Below are 22,457 nucleotides of genomic sequence, written 5' to 3' on the forward strand. Positions count from 1 at the left end.
AAAAGAACACCACACAACTTCTCTTTGATGCTGCCATCACCAGTGTTCTCCTAAAATTGGGCACCACATGATAACATACTCCTACGGGTCTTTTTGGAAAGAATTGACAACCAAACTAAATAAGTCCTTGTGTGGTTTGTAGGACTCCTGTTTTGGCACTGAAGGTAAACATAGGTTGTTATAAGCTGTTTGACCAAAGCTGTCATTTTTCTGGAGAGGGCAGTCTCTTGTTGGCACAATGCATTTGCAAATTCAACTCCAAAACCTCTATGCCTGACACCTTTATAGATTTGAAAATAAATATAATAGCTGTTTACGTAATTTTGTATGCAAAAATTTAGACTGTGTCATTTTGAAGGATGAAAAATCCACAGTGAGAGTGCCCACCTGGAGAGAATTGGGTAATGTTGCTCAGCACTGCAGAATCTGTCCTCCGACATTTAGCTGCAGTGTCACCTCTCTGTGAAGACATCGCCATTCATTATCAAATAAGGGTTAGCTAGCGGTCTCCCGTGGTTTGCGTATGGATATTTATGGCTTGCAGTAATTTACTTTTCAATTCCAGACACTATATGAGAAATTAGTCGGACACAAACCATGAGCTGGTGAATTGTGCAGGAAAATGATTGACATTTTTCGATTAATACTGGAAGATGAATTTAATGTTTTGTGCATTAATTAACTGGAGAAAATGGAAATGACCCTAGCTAAAATAGAATTAGCATGATCTATGCACGGTTCTGCTCTGGTGGATTACCTACCTACAACCAGTAGAGGAGAAAGAATGCAGTCATTTTGATTGATGTTGATAGATATTCATTTGATGAAAAGGTCTGATAACTTCTATCAGACTGAGCTCCTGCCAAATAATAAAAAAAAAAGGTCAAGAGTTTCTATGCCTGAATTCCTCCCTTTATTTGCAAAGGTCAGATGATCATAGTTTGTAAACAGTGGTGTTATAATGGAAGAACCTTCCTCTCTTTGATGCATCACACACAGCTGTGTGTTAATGGTATTTCCTGGCTCAGAATGAGCCTTTGGGGGGACACATATTAGGTGGGGGGTCTCGGGGTCCTCCCCCAGAACATTTTGAGTGTCAAAGACTTAATTTCCTGCATTCTGATACATTTGTAGGCACCAATTTATGGTGAAAACGTCTTTATTTATGTCAAGGAAAAATTCTGCTGTCAGGTAACAATTCAAAATATAAAATATAATGGAAAATAATGCAGTAAGGGGGCTTTCTCATCCGGGACCTGGGCCTACTACACTTGACCCCAAAGTCCAGTTTGTTTAATTAATATGAACAGGGCTTTGACTGTAACTTTTTCCCAAGGAGCAAATTTAGGAGTGACTTACATGAACTGCTATTACTGTTGTAGCTAACTTCTACAATAATACAATCGTGCTATGAATAGCCTACAAAACGTTGTGAAGTGTAAGGTTTTCTATTTTGAAATACATTCAATTGATCAATAAATTATCAGTGATGTTGAATATACAGTATGTACAGTAGTGTCACGGACCAACACGATTCGGCATACAAGTGAACCGCCGATTCGGCATCAGGTGTTAAAGGTGCTCTAATTGATGTGATGCGTTTTTTAGGCTACGACATTTTTTGTCACATACAGCAAACATCTCCTCACTATCCGCTAGCTGCCTGTCCCCTGAACACACTGTAAAAAAAAAAAAACGTGGTCTCTGTAGACAGCCCAGGTGTCAGTACCCGATCCGTTCCACCGGCACGATCCGTTCTGCGCATGCGCAAGATGTTCACGCATGCGCTGTGGTACGAGGATTTACGACACTACCCAATCTGTTCCCACGCCATAGTCCCACGCTAGCTAACGTTAGTTTAGCTAATTGCTAATTCGGCGGACCGCTAGGTGATTATAGCGGTCTGCCGTTAGCCTCCACCGGGAAGCTAACGTTAGTTTAGCTAATGGTTAATTTGGCTAATGGTTAATTTGGCTAACCGCTAGCTGATTGTAGCGGTCTGCCATTAGCCTCCACAGTTAAGCTAACGTTAGTTTAGCTAACAGCTAATTCGGCTAACCACTAGCTGAGACAGCATGTAAACTTTAACAGACCCTCAAAATAAAACTTGCAAATAAACGTTAACATATATAACAGCTGTTACGTCAGTTCTACTTGTGCTCATTTAAAATACAATCACTCAATACTTGTCTTTATTGTTATTACTGTAAAGTCTTAATTTAGCTGTAGCCTGCTTTTCCCATTATGTTTGACTTAACGTTATTTTAGACTGAATATAGCTGTCCGTTCTGCCTGCACGATCCGTTCTGCGCATGCGTTATTTTAGACTGAAGGCTGTCGGCTAGCGGTTAGCCGAATTAGCTGTTAGCTATCCCGGTGGAGGCTAGCGTGGAACAGATTGGGCAGGTCGTAAAACGGTATTATCATCTGCGCATACGTCATGGCATACGTGTCATCTTGCACATGCGCAGAACGGATCGTGCCGGTGGAACGGATCGGGTACTGACACCAGGCTCCACAAACGGCAACAAAAACATACCGCGCCATCCTGCACAACGAACAATAACAAACAGTGTTCCAGCCAATAACAAACAAGAAAGAGCTGGTTGAGTCATGAACGTGCATTGTGGAAGTAGCCTACTTGCTAACGCTGCTGCAGTGATGGGTCAACCAGCTCCTTCTTGTCTGTTATTGGATGGAACACTGTTTGTTATGGTTCGTGGGGCAGGGGGGGGTGTATTTTTTTTTTGTTGCTTTTTACAGTGTTTTTTTTTGCGTTTACGTGACAGAGCAGATATCTACAGTGAGAGAAATAAAAAAATAGCGTTTTGGTGAATATGTTTGTATGAAAAAATGTTGTAGCCTAAAAAATGCGTCACATCACTTAGAGCACCTTTAAAACAAATTGTACGAAAACACGGAACTGTAATACTATTAACGCGACTACGAAACATTTTTAACCGGTTATGGAACTGTCTCAGTTTAATACTGATGTCATCAGATGGCAACCCATCCTGCTGTGCAGACAGACATCAGTCGGATCTCTCTGCCGTCAACAGCGGCAATAGTATCACTGCTTGTGTGATTTACTAATACATTTTAATATGCATTTCTTGCATATTGTTGAGAAGATTTACTTAGACAGCAAAACATAATAAAAGTAGATGCCCGTCATAGTGACAGATGATGCGATTCGACACAACATAAATGGAAATATGTTAGGATCAATACTGACAAAAGAGATATGAAAATGTCCTGACTGACAGTTATGCTCTTGACATTAAAATGATATATTCTTTCTATTTATTTCTATTTATTCTTTCTGCTTTTCCCTATTGAACTATGAGATTCTGCCTCAGCACTATAAATGATGCTGACAAATTTTCTCCTAAGTTTTGACGGAAAAGAGAGACTACGACACGCCATTCTGATGTCAGAATGTGTGTCACTGTCATGAAATATTCATTCCGTTTGCCGAGTGTGCGTTAAGTTTAGAATATGAATAGCTTGGATTTTTCTGCAGCACACATTGATCCAGGCTGTGTCATTAGTTGAGTGACTCATCACAGAAGAGTGTCGCTGAATATTGATCATTCACTTGACTGAGCCCTACAGAGCAAACTTCACAATCTTTTCTCCTGCCTTATTGGCAAAAACAGCATTGTGTCCTACACCTAATTGCTTCTTCTTTATTCAAGTTTATTTACAGCTGTCTAAATTCACAAGGAGGAAATAGTTTTGAAATATGTGTGTTTCACCATGTTTCTCTGCCATGTACTGTCTGACTTATTGAACCTTTGTGTTACTCTGTGGACACACTTATATTGACACGAGGATAGGATTGCACCTTTTCCTCTGCCTCTCTCTCCCTCAGATAATTACATTTTAGCTATCTTTGATTTCCTCTGTCCTCATTGGGATGCTCCCACGAGTTACCTTCTATTTGGCTCTGCTTTTGACACAGGTAGTAAATAACACTGAGAAAGGCCATACATCATGCTAATTCTTCCTCCAGACCTCTCATCCAGATTAATCACCATGTGTGCCTTTGAGGTCCACCTGTGAGTCTTGTCCCAGTGATATAAATTAAGTAGAATTATGGGAATTATGCACAATAGCAACCTTGTGTATCTGAGTCAATCTGCAATGGATGATGTGTTGAGTCAAGGCATAAAAGCCTTTGTAAAATGAACTGTGAGATCTCATTTTTAAATAACATTTTAATTTAAAGATGGATTAAGGAAATATAATTATTGATTGTTTTTTTAAATGCATAATTCAAATGCATATATAATTTATCAGTTTAGGATAATGACACTGAAAAAATCTGCAATTATTCTGGTGGCCTACACCCGACAGTGAAGGCTTGACTGTAATCAGTAAGGCATATTAAAATAATAATAATAATTTGACTTGTTATGAATTTTGGCTGGAGGGTGGTTTAGTCAGCAAGGAGAGTGGAGGAACCTCCAAACTGAAGTGTCCTTATGTCAGACAAAGAAGCGCTGTGGACCAGGGGGCAAGCAAAAAGAAATTAATAAAATATCACATCAGATTAACTTCATGACATGATCCTCGGATGCTGCAGTTTTCAGATGGCACCAAGGTCCTCAGCTTTTTTCTCACTTTTGACTCTTGAAGTAGAGCCACACACAGACACCAACACGCGCACATACAGTATATACATACACACAGCTGGCGAGCTTAATGACTGACATGTTAATATTTACCTCACCTTGCGCTTTCACTTATTTCACTTCTTTAAGACTCCACCTTTCCCATTATAAGTGACTTCACAGGGGGGCTCACCGTGCTCACTGAGTTGGAAAGTAATTTTTGGATGCACAGCTTGCAAAATAATCCCAACCATGCAGAATTCTGGACTCGACTGGTTACAGCTGCAAGGCATCCTTAAACACTGGTGCTTCATCTCCCTATTGGCAAAACTCAGATTAGTCTCTGCAAAGAATTTTTTTAATCACACTTTTGAGCTTGTCTTTCACTACCCTTATTTGCTTTTGCTTTCGCTTTCTAAAACCTGCTGTAGAGTGCTGGAGAATGTTGGGCCATGTGCTGCTCTGTCACCTCATGCTCAAACAGAGATGACCTTTTATCTGGCTCTGCATAGACAGGAGGAATTACTTTTAGATTTGAACAGGATACTTAAGTAACTTTTTATAGGCAGAGCTGGCAAAAACAAAACGTAAACATGTACATGAATCTGTTTGCCACCATTTGCTCAATGCAGTCCTTCAAGTTCAGTTTAGCATTTCACACCTGGTCCAGATATTTGAGTCTGTGGAGTCATTACTGCGGTAATGTAACTATTGCAAAAAGGCTGCCCTTTTGTTATGGTATTTTTAATGAACGCAGCCCAGATTCTGTCCAGATTTTTCATTCTCATTTTCAACCCGAATCATAACAAACATTACAATCTTACAACACCACACATCTCAAAAGGAGTCTTTTAAGTCCACTGTGAGTCTGTACAGTAGAGCCGTTCAGTTCTCAGCGCTGTGGCTGATTCATCATCTCCCTTTTATGTGGTACGATATTTAGTACACAGAGTGAAATTCATCAATTATATCCTCTTTAATGTTTTTCCTCAGTCCTTTGAAAGTGTTTTTAGAAATACCTATATAAAATAAAGGTTATTGTTATTGATAAACAACCTAGTGTCCTCAGTCACACAATTATGGAGGTCTATCTTATGACCAAGCACACTATGGGGCACATATTTTAGGAACACTTGCCTCTCCCATAGAACAATGCATCGACACTTCAGCTCCTACCACACTGCTACAACAAGTGCTGGTTTTGGCTCATCCCTGCCTCCACGGCTCAGGCTGTAATCACAAAGCACCCATAGGTGTCCACGTCCCATTGTTCTCATAATCAGCACTTAGGCTGTCGGTAAGCACTCTACACTAATTTAATACTCGAGGTAACGAGTTCATTTGCAAAGATCTGCATATTTTGAGGCGAAGTACAATGGAAAAGCTGATTCCTCATGGTGTTTTAGAGGCTTCTCTCCCCATTCCTATAACAAATTTCTGTTTCTTTTCTGTAATCACAAAGACAATGGGAGTCTGCTTAATTCTGCTGCAAATGAATCAAGTGTAAACATCATTAGCTATTGATATGAATTGCATTCATTTACAAAATGAAGTTTGGTATGCTTCACTAGATCAACTCATTGGCACTGAGCTGAATCCAGATATGAACATTATAGGAAAATAGACGTTTAACCCGACGTCAGCCGTCTTTCCCCATCTATAGAGATGTGGTTATGGCAAATGACCAGACTGTAAACATTCACAGCAAGGAGTAGTCCTTTGACCTCAGCACTCCGTATGTTACACCATATAATGATTCAAATTATGGAGTAACGGTAACATGCAGAGCTAAAATCACAGATGGTACAAAACAACGGGTAGCATCTTTGGCCCACCAGCTGATTAAAAGACTATTAGACTGCTGGAAGTAAAATGATAACAAACAGTTTTTATTCCTCACCCATACAGATCAAATTACAGTACCGATTTTGTCAGTGGTACCAAATATTCATGGCCTAAGGAGAAAGCTAATGGTGCACTGTCTCTTTCGGAAAAATAAAATCAAAAGTCAAAACAAATGGAAAAAATATAGACCCAATCACAATATTTGCTTACAATAACTTCTGGGTAAAAAATCCCTGCGTAATTACCTACATAACACTTTAACAGCGCTGAGCAGACAGGGACGAGGAACAACCGGATATACGCTCATCTCATTCATCTAAAATGCATTTTTGATGCTTTCAACACTTTCACAAACGGTAGGTTGGAGACCTAATTTACATGTTGGGCCACAGACTAAAGAAAATGACGCCACCCAAAACTAGCAGTTGACCCGTGGTGAGATGGCGCTGTCTATAACGTGTATCAAAGACACTAGCAAAGCAACACAGTACATAAAATAAGTACAGCAGAAATGTCAGATAGGTCGGACCTCCGTTTTTAACTATATATCCTTAAACGTTGCAGTTGAAAATGGTAGCAATAAACAAGGTTGCCTATTTCACATATCTCCACAGTACAAATTAACGGCCAGTTAGCTTGATGACACAGTGATTCGGTCTATACGTTATAAATTATATTCTTAGCAACAATACATTTTTAATTCACTTTATACAAATATACAGCGCTGCTGTATATTTGGATATCTATAAAGTGCATCCAAAAAAGAGGGTTTCTGCAGTATAACATCTCTTCCTCTCATATTGTCACAAATAAAAGAATTTATTTTTGGTATATTTTTCACCACCTTTGTTGTTGGTGAAGTGTAGGAAAGCTTGTCATCCATGTGCTGTGCCTTTTTAAATGAAAGTGGTTTTGAAAGGATGCATCAAGCCAGCCAGCAGCAACCCACCCCACCCCACCCACCCACCCCTACAGCACCTGAACAGATCTCCTCTCAATCCTCGTCACAGAGACGACTGCTGCTGAATACTGAGCAGAGGAGACGGGAGCTGCCCCTCAACCTGAAACACACAATTATCTCTCTCTCTCTCTCTCTCTCTCTGTCACTCACTCACTCACTCACTCACTCACTCACACACACGCACACACATGTATGCATACACACACGCACACACACGTATGCATACACACACGCAATTAACTTCACTAAGTGAAACAGCACACACCTACGCAGGGATTTTAGCTCTCAGAACACTAACGGCATCAGACGTTCAACCACACACTCCCTTTCAGCAGGAAAAATGGACCATCTGTGAGCTCTTCAGGCCACCAGCCAATGACATTGTTTAGGACTCATTTTAACGGCAGTCGTGAACTGCATTTTGATCAGCCATCTCCAGCATTTGGTCTTTGAAAAGCCTTTTTTGTTCTTGTTGTTTTGCAAACATCTGTGTGTGAAAAGAGCAACTGTGAAAGAACTAAGCCTCATTTCTCAGCTACTGTATAATGTAAACTACAGTCATCTTTAAACACATTTGAGGTGGTAAACACATACTCATCATGCTAGTGAGGTTTTATTCTGATACTGTATTTCATGTGGTTGAATATTGACTTCAAAGAAAATGCAATTCTCTATCACCAAATAGCTTACAGTAGTTTGAAAGGATATTTCTAAGAGGGTCATCGTCCTCTCCTTGAGAATATTAAGCAGAGATTTTGGCTCAGATCCTAATTCGAGTCCTTTTAATATTGGGTATCTGCTAGTCTATATCCTTGACGTTCCACTTCCAGGATTGCTCCAGTGCCACAGGAAATTCCGCCAGATGGATGTATTTTCCGTTTCCTTATGCTTTCTTTGTGTTGGAATTTTAAATTCGATGGATTTAGGAGGACTATGGTTGACTGCTCCTCAGATCTCTGCATGGTAAATTGAGACAGCTAGCTAGACTATATGTTCAATCTGAGTTTTCTCTCGCATGACTGTTTTGCAGCGGCTCTGTGCGGAGTTTAGCACCACCCATGACGATTGTGATTGGTTTAAAGAAATGCCAATAAACAAGAGCACGTTTTTCTCCCATCCTGGAATGCTGTGTTTGGACTAGCCAGTAGGGCTGGGCATCGTTCAAAATCTTTTGATCCGGTGCCAATTTCAATACCTTAGTTTCAATGCCGGTTCCTTAACGATATTTTTTTCGAAACCATATGTTTTAAAATCCATTTCATGTCAACAAAAATACATTAAACACAAAACTTTTATTTTTCACCTTAATTGTGAATCAAAACAGTTATCAAAATTAAATTATTCTGGTAACACTGCTCACTCAGAGTAACCATAAAACTGGTTGTGCTTTTGGATAGGGGTGCGCCAGTCAGATACTCAGGATTGGTATCAATCCGAACTTTAAAAATTTACAAAAAAAGAGAAACCTTTTTGCCACAACATGAACATATTATAAATAATAAATAAATAAATGACATTGTGTACAGGCTAATATTGAACTTACTAAAATGCAAAGGAATGTAAACAACAAAGACTTTTTAGTGCAAACAGCATAATGACACAAACCTTCAACAATAAACTTGGTGACTGCCCTGTTGTCAACATTGAACTAATGGAGAACTAACTTAAATGCAAAGGAATGTAATTGAATTGCCTTGTTGCTGAAAGGTGCTGTAGAAGTAAAGTTGCCTTGCCTTACAACCTCAGCCTGTCAGTCAGTCATCAGGGCACAGAAACCACTGTTGTGCCTGCTTGTCTCAGAGGAAGTGTAAAACAACAACACGCGACCGCTTTTGGAACCGAAATTTGGCACCGGTGCCATAAAAGTATTGACGTTCGGTGCCCAACCCTACTAGCCAGACCCTCCTCCGCTTGGCAGTGTGGATGGTCTGTCAAAGCGATACTAGGGATCTGCCAATACTTATATTTACTTAAATGTTGAGTAAATATGTGTTCCTGACTCATGAATAAACCACTGTTGTCTACTGTTTCTGACACACCGTATTTTTCACAAATTACTTGATCTAAATACTAGAGGTCCTGATTCAAAACTAAAGGTATAAGGTTGCATACTACATGAATCAAAGTTTAACTGGGTGAATGTGACTCCTGAAGTTGACATGATGTGATTCATGACTCGATTCATTAGAGGAAAAACGTATCACTGTGTTGGAGTTCTTGGAAGCCAATAGGCTAGCAGACTAAGAGGCTTATGAGGCTCTGGAACCTGCAGGAGAATGTTTTGTTGAATTGTTTTTTTTATAAATTTTTTATTCTATACTTTTATCATTAACACTGATGTTCTTTGTTAAGTGGTATTTGATGTAAAATAAATGATAGTTTAAGTTAGAGAAAAAAACAACAACTAATGCATACAAATTATTCAACAATTAACCTCTTTTGGCCTAAAATATTTATCTCTTTTGGCTGAAATGACACTTTCCAGATGGAATATAATTTCAGGTTTCTGTAGCTTCAGTACGTATAATATAGAAATCATGACAGAATGACATTCTCAACAATGACCTGCATGTTTTTTGGAACTTATAGTAAACATTAGCAGCTAAATCAGTTGGTTTACTTCCTTAGACTGACTTTCACCCAACGAATATTGGGAAACCAGAAGTTAGAACTCCTGGATGTCAGAGAGTTTTAAATTTCTGATGGATTTGAACCAATGTGGCTTGGCGAAGGGCTTCCCTATGTATGTCTATTCAGGACAAATAGTTTATATTCATATCATATATGTAAAGTCTAATATTTGTATGTTGTACTGTATTTTCCTTGTTTTTTGACAATGAAAAATCTATTTTTGCTTTTTATCATTTTAAACATGGTACATGTAATTTTGATGACTACTCTTCACCTCTAGTATTCAGTAGAAGGTCTTTTAATAGTGAGTTTTGTTTTTGAAGGTTAGGCTTGGGCACAAAACCCACTTCCATCTGTTACACAAACACAACCTTTGCCACCTTCAGTGCAAGGTGAATGATGATATCGCAAACCACCAGATTCGGTACGACAAAAGCATTTCTCTCTTTTGCCTTCAAACCGGTGTGAGATCTTTGTTCCTCGCTTGTCTCATTCAAAAGGAATGTGTATCTTCATTCCCATCAAAGCCCGCAAACCTGTTTGTGTCTGAGATTAGCCTTGGGCCTTTACGACAGAGCCAGGGTCAATTTGATGGTATGGCGTGCCCAAAAAAGGTTTGTTTGCCATCGCTGTCTGGATCTGCCTCACGCTGACAGTGGCCATGTGAAAGTGGGAGGATGTGAGCAAGAGCTTAGCGTGAATGGAACAAGAGATTTGAAAAATTGGGACAGTTGGGATGAGGATACAGGAAATTCTAATAACACTCCCCACGTCTAACCTCCCCACCCTTGTCAGACATAATGGAAAACTTATCTGTGTGTCAACAAACTGTGTTTACCGGGTGTGTTTTATTTCTTAGCCCGGCAGTACATGCAGTGTAGACGGCGGCAAGGACAGCAGAGGCATTGATAACCACTCACTGGTTTGCTGCCTGACATGAGGTGCTAATGTCAGTGAGGCGATTATAAGTATGGACATTCTTTGGGATAGGAAGATAATGAGGAACCAGGAAAAGATGAAAAATAGAAATAAAAACAAGATATAGTAAACACTAAGGAACACATTGCTTTAGAGATCTAAAGTTACACCCTGACATTTTGAGTTAAGTTATTTTTCAACAAAGAAATTTGATGTTTCGTGTTTATGATCTCGGACTAATACTAGTGTAAAAATGGTGACTTTTAGTTATACAACTGTCGATATATCTCCTTAGGGTTCAGCAGACAGTTGCCACTGCACAGATCTGTCTCCCTCCAATCCTCCAGCTGCTCAGTATTATCCATTTCCAGATAGTTTAAACAGTGAAGGAAGAGGAGGGTTGAGAATAAACAGATTAGCGCAGTGAACATAATTCTGTGTTTTCATAAGACTCGTGTCTGTTCTTTGTCTTGGTTTGACCCACCCCGGTGGAATGAGCTCATAAATCGTCTAGTGTCACTCAATTACTTGTCCACTCCCTCTTTGCAGAAATGATCCTTTATGCATAATGGCACCCTTTTATTGGTATGGAAAACTGCTTTTGAGAAACTCTGGCTCAAAGGAGCAGGGTACTGATATGCACGCGAGTCATCTGGATTGTGTCTTGTATGAGTAGAGCAGAATGATCTCATGAATTGGCGTATGTATGACACGCCAATTTGTATTCCGTTTTTGCGTGTTATGAAGACGCTTAATCGCATTTTTGCGTGTATATCAACGCAAATCGGCCGCCATTGGCCTATATTTCGAGTCCATTTCCGCCGTAGCGAGTGGTATAAAGGAACGGCGGATGGGTAAAACACAGGACTTTCACCTGGGAGAGCCGGGTTCGCGCCCCGCGTGTGGCGATTTTTCAGCCGTTTTTATTTTTTTTATTTTTTGTTTTTAATAAGCCTTACCCAATGTTTCTTTCCTAAACCCAACCATTTGTTGTTGTCGTAAGCGTGTTTTAGTCGCTATTTTCCGTGTTTTTATCACTGTTTTGTTACTAAAGCCTTTCCCTGTGTTCTTTTCCTAAACTCAACCATTTTATTTTTTCTTGACAGGCGTGTGACGTTCGCGATAGTACGTCGCGTTCTCGCGATAGTACGTCGCGTTCTCGCTGATGCGCCGCATAGCGTGGCGGGCCCGCGTGGTCGGCTGTTTACATCAGCTGTTTCCAGCGTGTATCATACACGTGGATAGCTGAAAATGGCGTAAAATAACACGCCATTTGGCTTTATGAAAGTGGCGTATATATTTACGCAAAGTCATGATGCCATGTTGGAGTAGAGCCTGTGGATTCAAACTCATAGTCAAATTCTTCATTACCAGACTAACTTAAGTGATGTTCGCTTAATCAACACATTCTCGTATGATATCTTATAAAATTACAGCCACCGACGACCGGTCATGTGATGAAGTTTAACAGACTTGTCACTGGCGGTTAAGTTTAGATGACAAAAGGCGACTCTGAGCCGGGTACCGGTTACTGTGTAACCTGCGTAACGGCTGCGGACCGGCTCCGCTGCGTGCCGGCTGTGTGCTCCGCCGTCCGTCAATACCCACCAGGTCCGGATTTGTTGCGGAACGGCTGCGGCCGTGACTGACAGCTGTAGTCGCGAATTCAGGTAGAATAGAACCACAAAACCAACAACAGTTGGTTTCCATCCAGAGGAGTAGAGGGGAAACAGCTCTGTGCTGTGTTTTCAAGGTGTAGTGCAGGGAAATATGATCCGCCGTGAGCACGGTGTAATTTATTTAGAAAATTAACCGGATATTTATTTTGTTTCTGTGCTCGACTTCCTGTCCCGCACTATCTGCCGTGTGCTGAATTGCTGCGGAGCTGTCCGTCGTCCGTCAAAAATAGAAGCTGCGGAGGGCTGCGGACTGACGGAACTGGGACGGAGTCGGGACGCAGACGTTCCGCAGTCTGTGGAAATACACACACTGACTTTAATGGAAACCTAATGACTCCGCAGACGTTCCGCAGACATTCCGCAGACGTTCCGCAGACGTTCCGCAGACGTTCCGCATCCAGTGGAAATTGCCGGTAAGGTGACGGTCATGACAGCAGCCATAACAGTTTAAGTTTAAGCGACAAAAGGTGACTGTCTTGCCGTGACGGCAGTTAAGTTAAGGCACCAAAACAACGTTGGGATTAGAGAAAAAATAGTACTCCCTGGACACGATTGCCCGTTTCCTGCGTGAAAGCCTTGTGTTTTCCCCTTAACTTCTTTCAGTACACCGTCTCTGCTCCCCTGCTTGAAAGTCCTGTGTTTTCTGGGTGAAAGTCTTGTGTTTTCCCCTTAAAGTCTTTCGGGACACCAACTCTGCTCCCCCTGCTTGAAAGCCCTGTGTTTTATGACATCATCCAATGGCCCAACGCTAATCCACAAAATCATAACCCAGCAGGAGCAAATAAAAAAAATTCATCTACAGTATAATGGTGTGCTTGGATGAGATCCTGAATAACAAACTTTTCCTGGGAAACACTGGGTTGTTTGGTTATTGTAGTGACTCATACGAGGAATAATACAATAGTTTCTGATCCTGTTATGCAGGCTCTGTTGCCCCAATGTAAGCTCTCTATTTGTGGAAGGAGCCTGAGGGCATGCTCGGTCTCTTTCCTTTGGGTGCTGTTGGCATCCTCTACCCACAAGTGACACAGACCTTGTATGTGCTAAGGGAACATCTCTCTACTCTCAGTATCTCTCTCCCCCCCACACACACAAACACACACCTCTATTTCTCCCCTGCCACCACTGTGTTTATTTGTGTGTACTGTGTGTTCAAACTCTGCAGAGAAAGAATTTTTTACAGTCCCATTCTCAGCTAAGATAAGCTGATCTTGATAAGATATCAAGATAGTGTTCAGCTACAAAAAAAAACATTTTCTCACTCCTGTGAGGACATTAAGACTGTTTCCTTTTGTTAAAAACAAAACAAAAACACAAGCGACCCAAGAATTCACATACGCACAGCCCTGCATTATAGCACCTTTTCCACCTCACTGGCTGGCCTTTCCAGATGCTATCAATGAGCAGGTGATTTTGGTGCAGCCCATACATTCTGCATTGCAGAGGTATAGTCTGAATCACTAAATACAGATTGTGGTGTAAGTATCTTTATGTTGTTTTTAGATTATCTGCACTGACTGACTGCTGACTGTAGAAAGTACTTTAACCCTTGTGTTGTCTTCCCGTCAACCTTGAAAAGAAACACGTTTTGTTTGTTTTTGTATTTTCCAACGTTTTAAATTGTTACATTTTTCTTCTTCACATTTTCAGCACTTATTTCTACATCCCATATTTTCTGATATAAAACAAAAATTGAAAACGGGTCAACGTGACCTGAAGTCAACACAAGGGATAAATATAATGCATTCACCTTTCTAGAGGTAAAAAAATAAAATAATCTGAGTTTGATTAGTGTTACATTTATTCTTCACTATCAGACCAACAGAAGATTGTGATTGAACACACACATACAGATGAGTGTTTCTGTGTCTCCTGCATGCTCATATTGTAAAAGGTTCCCTTGGGACCATACAGTGATTCATTATTGAAGCTTATCTTAGGGGGAAAAAACCCCAAAATAATTTATCTCAATCCGTGGCTGTCTGTTTGAAGGTCTTTGCAATTTTACGAGACAGCTCAGAAAGAAAATCCCATGGCCATCTTCTTGTGGACAAGTCTAAGACAGACCTAAGACATATAGAGAAATAACACTTCTGCACACATGCTACTTAGGGTTGGAAAAAAAAATTATTTGATTTAAAAATCGAGTTGGTAGGTCAAATCGATTCATATTTTCAAAAAATCGATTTTTTTGATTTTTTTTTTTTTCTCCCCCTCTTCAGTAGTAGTCAGGCAATTACCCTCTACATAGCTACGGATATGCTGCCAGTTTACTCTGTTGAGAAGAGAGGGTTTAACAACATGCTGAAAGTTTTGGACGCTCGATATACAGTACCTAGCCGCAAGTATTTCTCTGACGTTGCTCTTCCTCAGCTGTATAACAACACTCGGCAAAAGATAATAAGCAAGTTGAAGGGAATTGACTTTTACGCTGCCACTACTGACCTGTGGTCGAGCCAAACCATGCAGCCTTACATGTGTCTTACGGTTCATTATACAGTATAAATAATTTGGATGTTTAACAATCTTTGTTGCACACTGCACAGTGACTTTTCAGTTAGAGAAAGGGTTTGCCTTTACAATTTTGTTTATGTTGATGGACTTTAATTAAATACAATAAATATATATTTTTAAAATATATTTACAGTTCGCAGTTATTTTGTTTTAAATGGAAGGGGGGGGGGGGAATCGAATCGTAAATCAAGTTTTTTATAAAAAAATCAGATTTTTTTAGGGGAAAAAATCGCCCAGTTCTAATGCTACTATAAGCTTTAGTAAAAGTCCTTTTCTGTAGATAACCCCACTTTGTATCATGTCAGCTTCTCATTTGTACACTTTACCACACCTTACATATTAACGTCTAGTTTGAACAACTGTAAAAAAGATAAGAAAAAAAGGAAATAACAAAATACATCTACAGTACTTTCTAAATTATACTACTAATCGTAATTGTAGTAAGATAACATGACTCTTTTTTTTGAGAGAAAGTTCCAGTTGCTCAGTGCTTTCCGAGCGTAGTTTTTGTACATAATCCTTTTGGATGGGAACACAAAAATTTAACTCTGACATAAAAAAAAAAAATTTGATAAGCAAACAATTTGTAAAATGTGAAAGATGTTTACATTTGAAAGATGTATACATTTTCTGTAGATTTTTCTTCTTTTTTTTTTTACCACCACTGCTGCTGTTTTTTTTTTTTTTGTTGCCAGGCAACAAATGCTGTCCCAGTGAATACTTGTGAGTCTTGATTGTTATTGCTTAGCAACACAATTCCGCCCTAGTAATTAAAAAATTAAATCAGTAAAAAACTACTGTATACAGAGCTCAGTGCGGCAACTTTTTTGCATGACTTTAGTTGAATGCGGTGACTTGGCTGCAGAAGGCCTGCCACATTGAAGAATGGTCGCAGAGCATTGATCCCACTCCCCACTGTCTCCATTCATATGCTAATCCAAACGCCCCCCAGCACACCCACTAATTACTGATCCTCAGTCTGCCAGTGGGTCCTGATTCTCTCCACTGACCAGCAGACTCATTCAAGACCCCAAGGGAGGGACATCATTTATGTAATGTACTTACAGACATGAATCAAGTTACAACTTGTGTTCACGTTTGGAGCTTAATTTGCAATAAACCAGTAACCACTCTATGTTGAGTTGTTGGAACTAAGGATTGAAATCTGAACAAACTACTTAAAACATCTTCAAAAATATTTCAATAAGATTGTTCATTGTTTAGCTGCTGTTACATGGCTTTCCGAGTAAAGCTAATTATGACAAAATAACCAAGGGCAACAGCTCTGGTTTGTTGCCATTTCTTTAAACCAATCACATTCGTCATGGGGGTGCTAAGCTCCCAGGGGGGGTAAGCTTCTAGGCTTTCTAGGCTAAGAGTTTCTAGGCTAACAAGCAATCACCTTCTGCTAGCATTCCATTGACTGCCATTCATTTTGGCATCACTTTGACAGCAAATAACTTTACATCTGAAGCGTTTAAATACTGTATTTGTCCATTGTTTATTTCTAAAGAAACACGACAATGTATAAAAGGCTCCATTACCTTGTATCTCACGTTATGGCCCCGTAGCAGCCGTTTTTGTAAAAATAGGCTAACGATTGTGTCATAACCACACGACTTTCTGTTGCAGAGTAGAGAAATTACCGTATAGTAGGTGTGGTACAGTTCATGAAAAAACATCCGAACCGTTCGGTCCGCTTGTCTCGTTTCGGAGCGTGTGGACGGTCCTGTATACATTTTAACATCAATGTACGCTGTAACGTTTTTTTCACTCTAAAGTCGCTGAAGTGGCTGCAGTTTCAATCCTGTCGGGTCTCTGCAGCAGACGGGGCTGCTCAGTTCTCTCCGCGACTGACGCACGCACAAACACACATGGTGGATGCAGGAAAAAACGGAGATGAGACGTACAGGAGGACCTGCCAGGTACACTCGTTATTGTAAGTGCAATGATAAGTTAAAGTCCAATAAGTACTTTATCAAACCGTATGACTGTGTGTCCCAGCCCAGGACTGTTTTTATGTTTAACGTATTCTGACTTATTTAAAAGTCGGAGCTTTAAGAGTTCCTCTCTTTTTCTTTTAAAGGATACAATTTTTGTAAGAGCTCCTCTGAAGTTGGCAGTTTGATAACAACTACATTGTGGATAATTAAGCTATATATCATATGCTGAAGTATATTTCTGGAGTGTTACAGATTAAAAGAAAAAATAACAGGAACCGTACAGAACCGAAAACTGTGACCCTAAAACCGTGATACGAACCGAACCATGTGTTTTGTGAACCGTACCACCCCTACCGTATAGTACAGGAGAAGCTCGCAGGCAGTTTCGACTTACATTAGCTTTTTAAGTTTAATTAATGATGTTAACTAGCATTTTAGTTAGCAATAATTAGCCTGTGCCCATGTTATCTCCTTACATATACCTACGCTCTCCGTCTCTGCAAGATTGGGAATTATTTAGATTTCTCTCGGCACAGCTACCAGAAGACTTACAACTTTCAGACAGGTTGCTCACGTCAAATCTACGTCGTCAAACTCCGTTTGAGGCTGCGCAGTAACGCTCAGCCATCACCGGAAAGTGACTTCACTGGTCTCCGGAGAAATATATGGTGTCGCTGTGTCCATTCTTTTACTGTCTATGTAAGCTCCACACGGAGCCGCTGAAAAATAGCCTTGAGGGGGAACTTGTTTTGGTGGAACGTGTACGTTCAAAAGTTGTTTTAGTCGTGCGAGAGAAAACTCAGATTGGACAGATAGTCTAGCTAGTCTGGTTCCAAAGTAGTTTAGCCAACTTGACTGACAGTCATCACCAAAGCTGAAGCGTTGGAGCAGCCAACAGATTCCAATCGCGCTGCCCTGCCTCACGCTGTCTGCCTCATGCTGTCTGTCTCACGCTGTCTGCCTCACGCTGTCTGCATCATGCTGTCTGCATCATGCTGCTGTCTGTTTCCATTATCCTTCTTTATCTCCATCCAGTTAGTTTTGTGGTGACGTTATTTTGAGATAAGTTAACAGCCTACCATGCTCCTTTGCTTGCACTGCTCTTTGTACAATGACACAGCTAAGTTTAGGGGGCAGCCCTAGGCAAATGTGTATACCAACATACAGCATATGCAGGTTTGCATGATCCATACTCATGAGAAAAGGCAAACAGTGTAAGGATAGGATATAAGATATATAGATAGATAAAAACAAATCCACTTACACACTTAGATACTACAGCATCTTGATTACCCAGAAGGGTCCAAGAGACTTAGGACACCTGACAAGAGATGAATTTCATTTGTGAACATCAAGTGACTTTGGGATTATAGTCCCGTACAGTGTGTGTATGTGTGTGAGAATGAGTGTACAGTATGTGTGGTGTGTCTGTGCCTGCCCTCCCCTTTGACTAATGTATCCTATGCAACAGCAGGGTCGTCTATAAATAACAACATGATGTTCATTTACTGAGGAGGAGGGGTGACTTGTGTCTGGGCAGATGGATGTGTGTGTGTGTGTGTGTGTGTGTGTGTGTGTGTGTGTGTGTGTGTGTGTGTGTGTGTGTGTGTGTGTGTGTGTGTGTGTGTGTGTGTGTGTGTGTGTGTGTGTGTGTGTGTGTGTGTGTGTGTGTGTGTGTGTGTGTGTGTGTGTGTTTCTCCATCCCCTTGCTTGCATACCGTTTCGGACATTGAGGTTTTATTTGAGACAGCAGTGTGGAATATTAAGCCCGCACACTAACAGAGTAACTGAGGCAACCGCAACATTTTCTGGAAGTACACAGCGGTTGCTTGCTTCCTTGTGTAGTGTGGTCCGATCTGTGCTTACCACATGCAGGATGGGTTGGGGTCTGACTTCACATAACCCTGGGAAACAATAACAACTCAGCTGTACTGCAGAGTGAGTGGGAATGTTTTGACAGCCGAATGTCAGATTATAGCTGAGAAATGCAGGATTAAGTAGGGGTGTGGGGTGGGAACTGGGGTAGTTTCCTCAGCCCTGGAGCTCAAAGACAACTCTACAGACTAGGTAATTATAAGTGCTTATTTTTTCAACAAACAATTAAGAGTCTATACTGTCAAACGTTTTTCCTGGGCTGTGAGATTGGATACCGAGAACAGACTTTTCCCTTTAGCATTCAATGATGTAGCAGTATAGTATATCCCTCTTGTCAACTAGAAGTCCTGGGTTCAAGCTCCGTGTCCTGCGCAAGTGTCCTAGTGTCCTAACCAGAAAGGTAGTCTCTACCACCTCTATGGATAATGATTTGTAGCTGACCATGTTGTTTGTGGAGGAGAAATTCAGCTTTTCAGCTTGCAACTCTTCTCCTTTAAACGTGTATACCAAGATCGATGTCTTGAACCTGCATTAAAAGATATTTTTTGGTCATTTTGGGACAGCACAACAAGCTGTTAATACAACATATTTTCACATTATTTAAATTACAGTTGCCTATTTAGTCACCCATCAGATGCAAAGAAACAGAAGCATTAATTAGGAGTTTGTGCTATCCTGTTGTGCAGGACATGTACTCTTCAGTGGGTTTATCAGAGCTTTTTTACTGAAAGAAACTGCCTGATGATGCACCATGTAGGCCTATAGTATTTCAAATGAATCTGAATATAGATACAAGTCACAAGAAAAAATATCCTCTTAAGCCCTGTTTGTATCTGATGCATATTGACAAACATGTTAATTCTCTGTCAGCTCTACAGTCTCAGGAAGGAGCTACTTTGTATTCATCACAAGGCTTTTCTATTCTATAAGCTTCTAGTATCCATCTGTCTCTCTTTTGATTTGCGGGTTATATTTGACATTTGGAATGTCATTGTCTTGCAATGCTTCAACTACAATAAAACTGTTTTCACATCCTTGCTGCAGATACTTAATAATAATAATAATAATAATAATAAATTTTATTTGGCGGACGCCTTTCTAGATACACAAGGACAACTTACATGTTTAAAGGGCATACAAGAAGAAAATACAATATAATACATTTAGCTTCATCAAAATAGACAACATCTGTAAAGTGCTAAGAAACAGAAAAGCAGTAAAAATGTGTGTCGGGAGGGTTTCTATGGCAATGCAGTACTATGAAGACTTAGAGATTAAAAGCTTTCTTAAAAAGGTAGGTCTGTTACATCTTTTTTAAAATGAATTGACTGTGTCTTCCTGTCAAATGTGGGAGGGGAGAGCATACTTTCTACAATAACTCTGTGGTGCCACAAAGGTGCATAAGGAGCCTCAATGTTTCATTCACTGTGAGTGAATAGCTTTATCTGTAAACAGGTGGCACTGTGTCTGCTGCCTGTATTTTCACTCTTCTTTAAAGAAAGGAAAAGGGGAAATCAGAACAGAACTTAGGAAGGGTTATATATAAGATATACTAAAACAGTTACATTGTTGAGCACATCCTTTGTGGTGTGATGGCAGCCATCTCTACGTTTAGAGAAATGGTTTATTTCACCAGCCTGACCAGGTCCAGTTAGGAAAAATGAGTGAGCAAAATGTTCCCCTTTCCCAAATTGAATGGTGGGAAAAGCACATGCTTGCATTTAAATTGGACTTCCTCAAACATTCTTAGTATAATAATGAGCATCATTTTGGTTTTTATCATTATACTCTGGGCTGCAACTAACTACTATTTTCATTATCTGTTAATATTTTGATGGGTTTTTTTGGTAATCGTTTCATCAATCGTTTCATAAATAGCACAATTTCTAAGAGCCCACAATGAACAAAATTGCTTGTTTTATTCATCCAAAACCAAAAGATATTTAATTTCCAATTACATAAACCCCATAAAAGCAGCAAAGTCCCTCATTTGAGAGGCTGGAATGATTTTTTTTTTTTTTTTTTTGTAGATCGATTAATCAACTAATCACATAAACATTGTTGTAGTTATAATGAACCTCAAAACGTTCAATTTTAGAGGCATTTGTCTTTTTAAGCAGAGCTTTAAAAATGCACCTGTAATACTGCGATAAAAGCTTTGTTTGCATAACTATTATTGTTTTCTCCCAACAACTGCTTCTTTCTCAATCTAATGATTTCCTTCCCTTTGTCCATTAGTCCATGTAGGGAGGTGCATGCACAGACAGAGAAAGAGGAAAAGCTGCAGTGTTTCACTGAAGACAGTTTTCACAGGCTTAGTGAAATATATTGTGTGTCAGTTCAGTCTAACACACAAAACCTTACAGCATTATCTCGTGAAGACAGCTGTGCTGAGGACCTCTGACTTCCATGTGTTCATGTGGTCTAGCTCACTCCTCCCCCCCCCTGACTTTCTCTGCAAATGGTACAGTCCATTTAAAAAGGTGCTTGTCATCTCTCAATGCTCTGTGTCCTTTCAACAGTCAGCTGCAGGGAGCACATTTCACAGGGGCAGTGCTGGCTCTCTAACACATACACACACGCACACACACACACGCACTCATACACACACACATGCTGTTTCGGAACTCTCTGACACACACAGGCATGCTTGCGCACTGACAAGCTCACACCACACATAATACCATCTACAAAGCGTACACTACTTCTAGCAGATACACATTCCCCTGAGCTGGATACTTCTCTTTAAGGGGAAAGGACAAACTGCTTTGAGGATTTAACTTCCTTATAAAAAGGGAGCAAGAACAGACAGAAAAGGAGAAAGAGAAAGGATTTATTTGGGGACACCGTCCTTCACAGGAGATGTACAACTTGTCAGCATGACACCTTGTCTGGATTCCACTCTCTTCCTCAGGCAAAAATCCTGAAAATGATGGATGACAACAAGCAGTTGGCCCAGCGCATTGATGGGGCCATTCAGTCCGCCAGCCAGGAGGTGACCAACCTGCGGTCAGAGCTGAGCGCCACCAGCCGCAGACTGGCCGAGCTGGGGGCAACCGACTCTGCCAGCGTGCTTGAGACCCTGCAGCACAACCACAATGGTAGGAGAGCCGCTCGGAGAGTGGAGTGCGACTAACTGTGTGTCGAGAAGCTTTGAACATGTGGACACTCTGATGCGGCTGTGTATCATCTTGCTATGTGTGCACGTGTGTTTTTGCATGTCATGGATAATGTCCAAGAGTGAGTTGAAAAAGCCTCCACTCATTCCTTCACCCATGAGAATAAGTGCATATTTTAAAGTCAGTGAGTGAGTGGATGAGTTAAACAAAAGAGGTGAGGGGTTTCTGCTGGCTTGTGTCCACTTTCAGTTCTCCCACAAATCCCCTCTCATGTTGAATAATTAACCTCCTGAACCTTTAAGAGGGGGGTAGTGCTGCACTTTAGTAAGGGCAGAGTGGGTAAAGTTACAACCTCT

General features: G+C 40.5%; 1 protein-coding gene across 2 annotated transcripts in view; it reads left to right on the forward strand.

Annotated features, from left to right (window-relative positions):
* LOC120558931 (kazrin-like) overlaps positions 1 to 22,457 on the forward strand; it is a 217,245-nt gene that overhangs the window by 56,063 nt on the left and 138,725 nt on the right. For both annotated transcript variants that reach the window (XM_039800292.1, XM_039800293.1), the window contains exon 3: positions 21,897 to 22,083. In XM_039800292.1, the coding sequence (XP_039656226.1) occupies positions 21,897 to 22,083 (187 nt within the window). The remainder of the gene's footprint in view (positions 1 to 21,896; positions 22,084 to 22,457) is intronic.

The sequence above is a fragment of the Perca fluviatilis genome, chromosome 5 (genome assembly GCF_010015445.1).
Source record: "Perca fluviatilis chromosome 5, GENO_Pfluv_1.0, whole genome shotgun sequence".
NCBI lineage: Eukaryota > Metazoa > Chordata > Actinopteri > Perciformes > Percidae > Perca > Perca fluviatilis.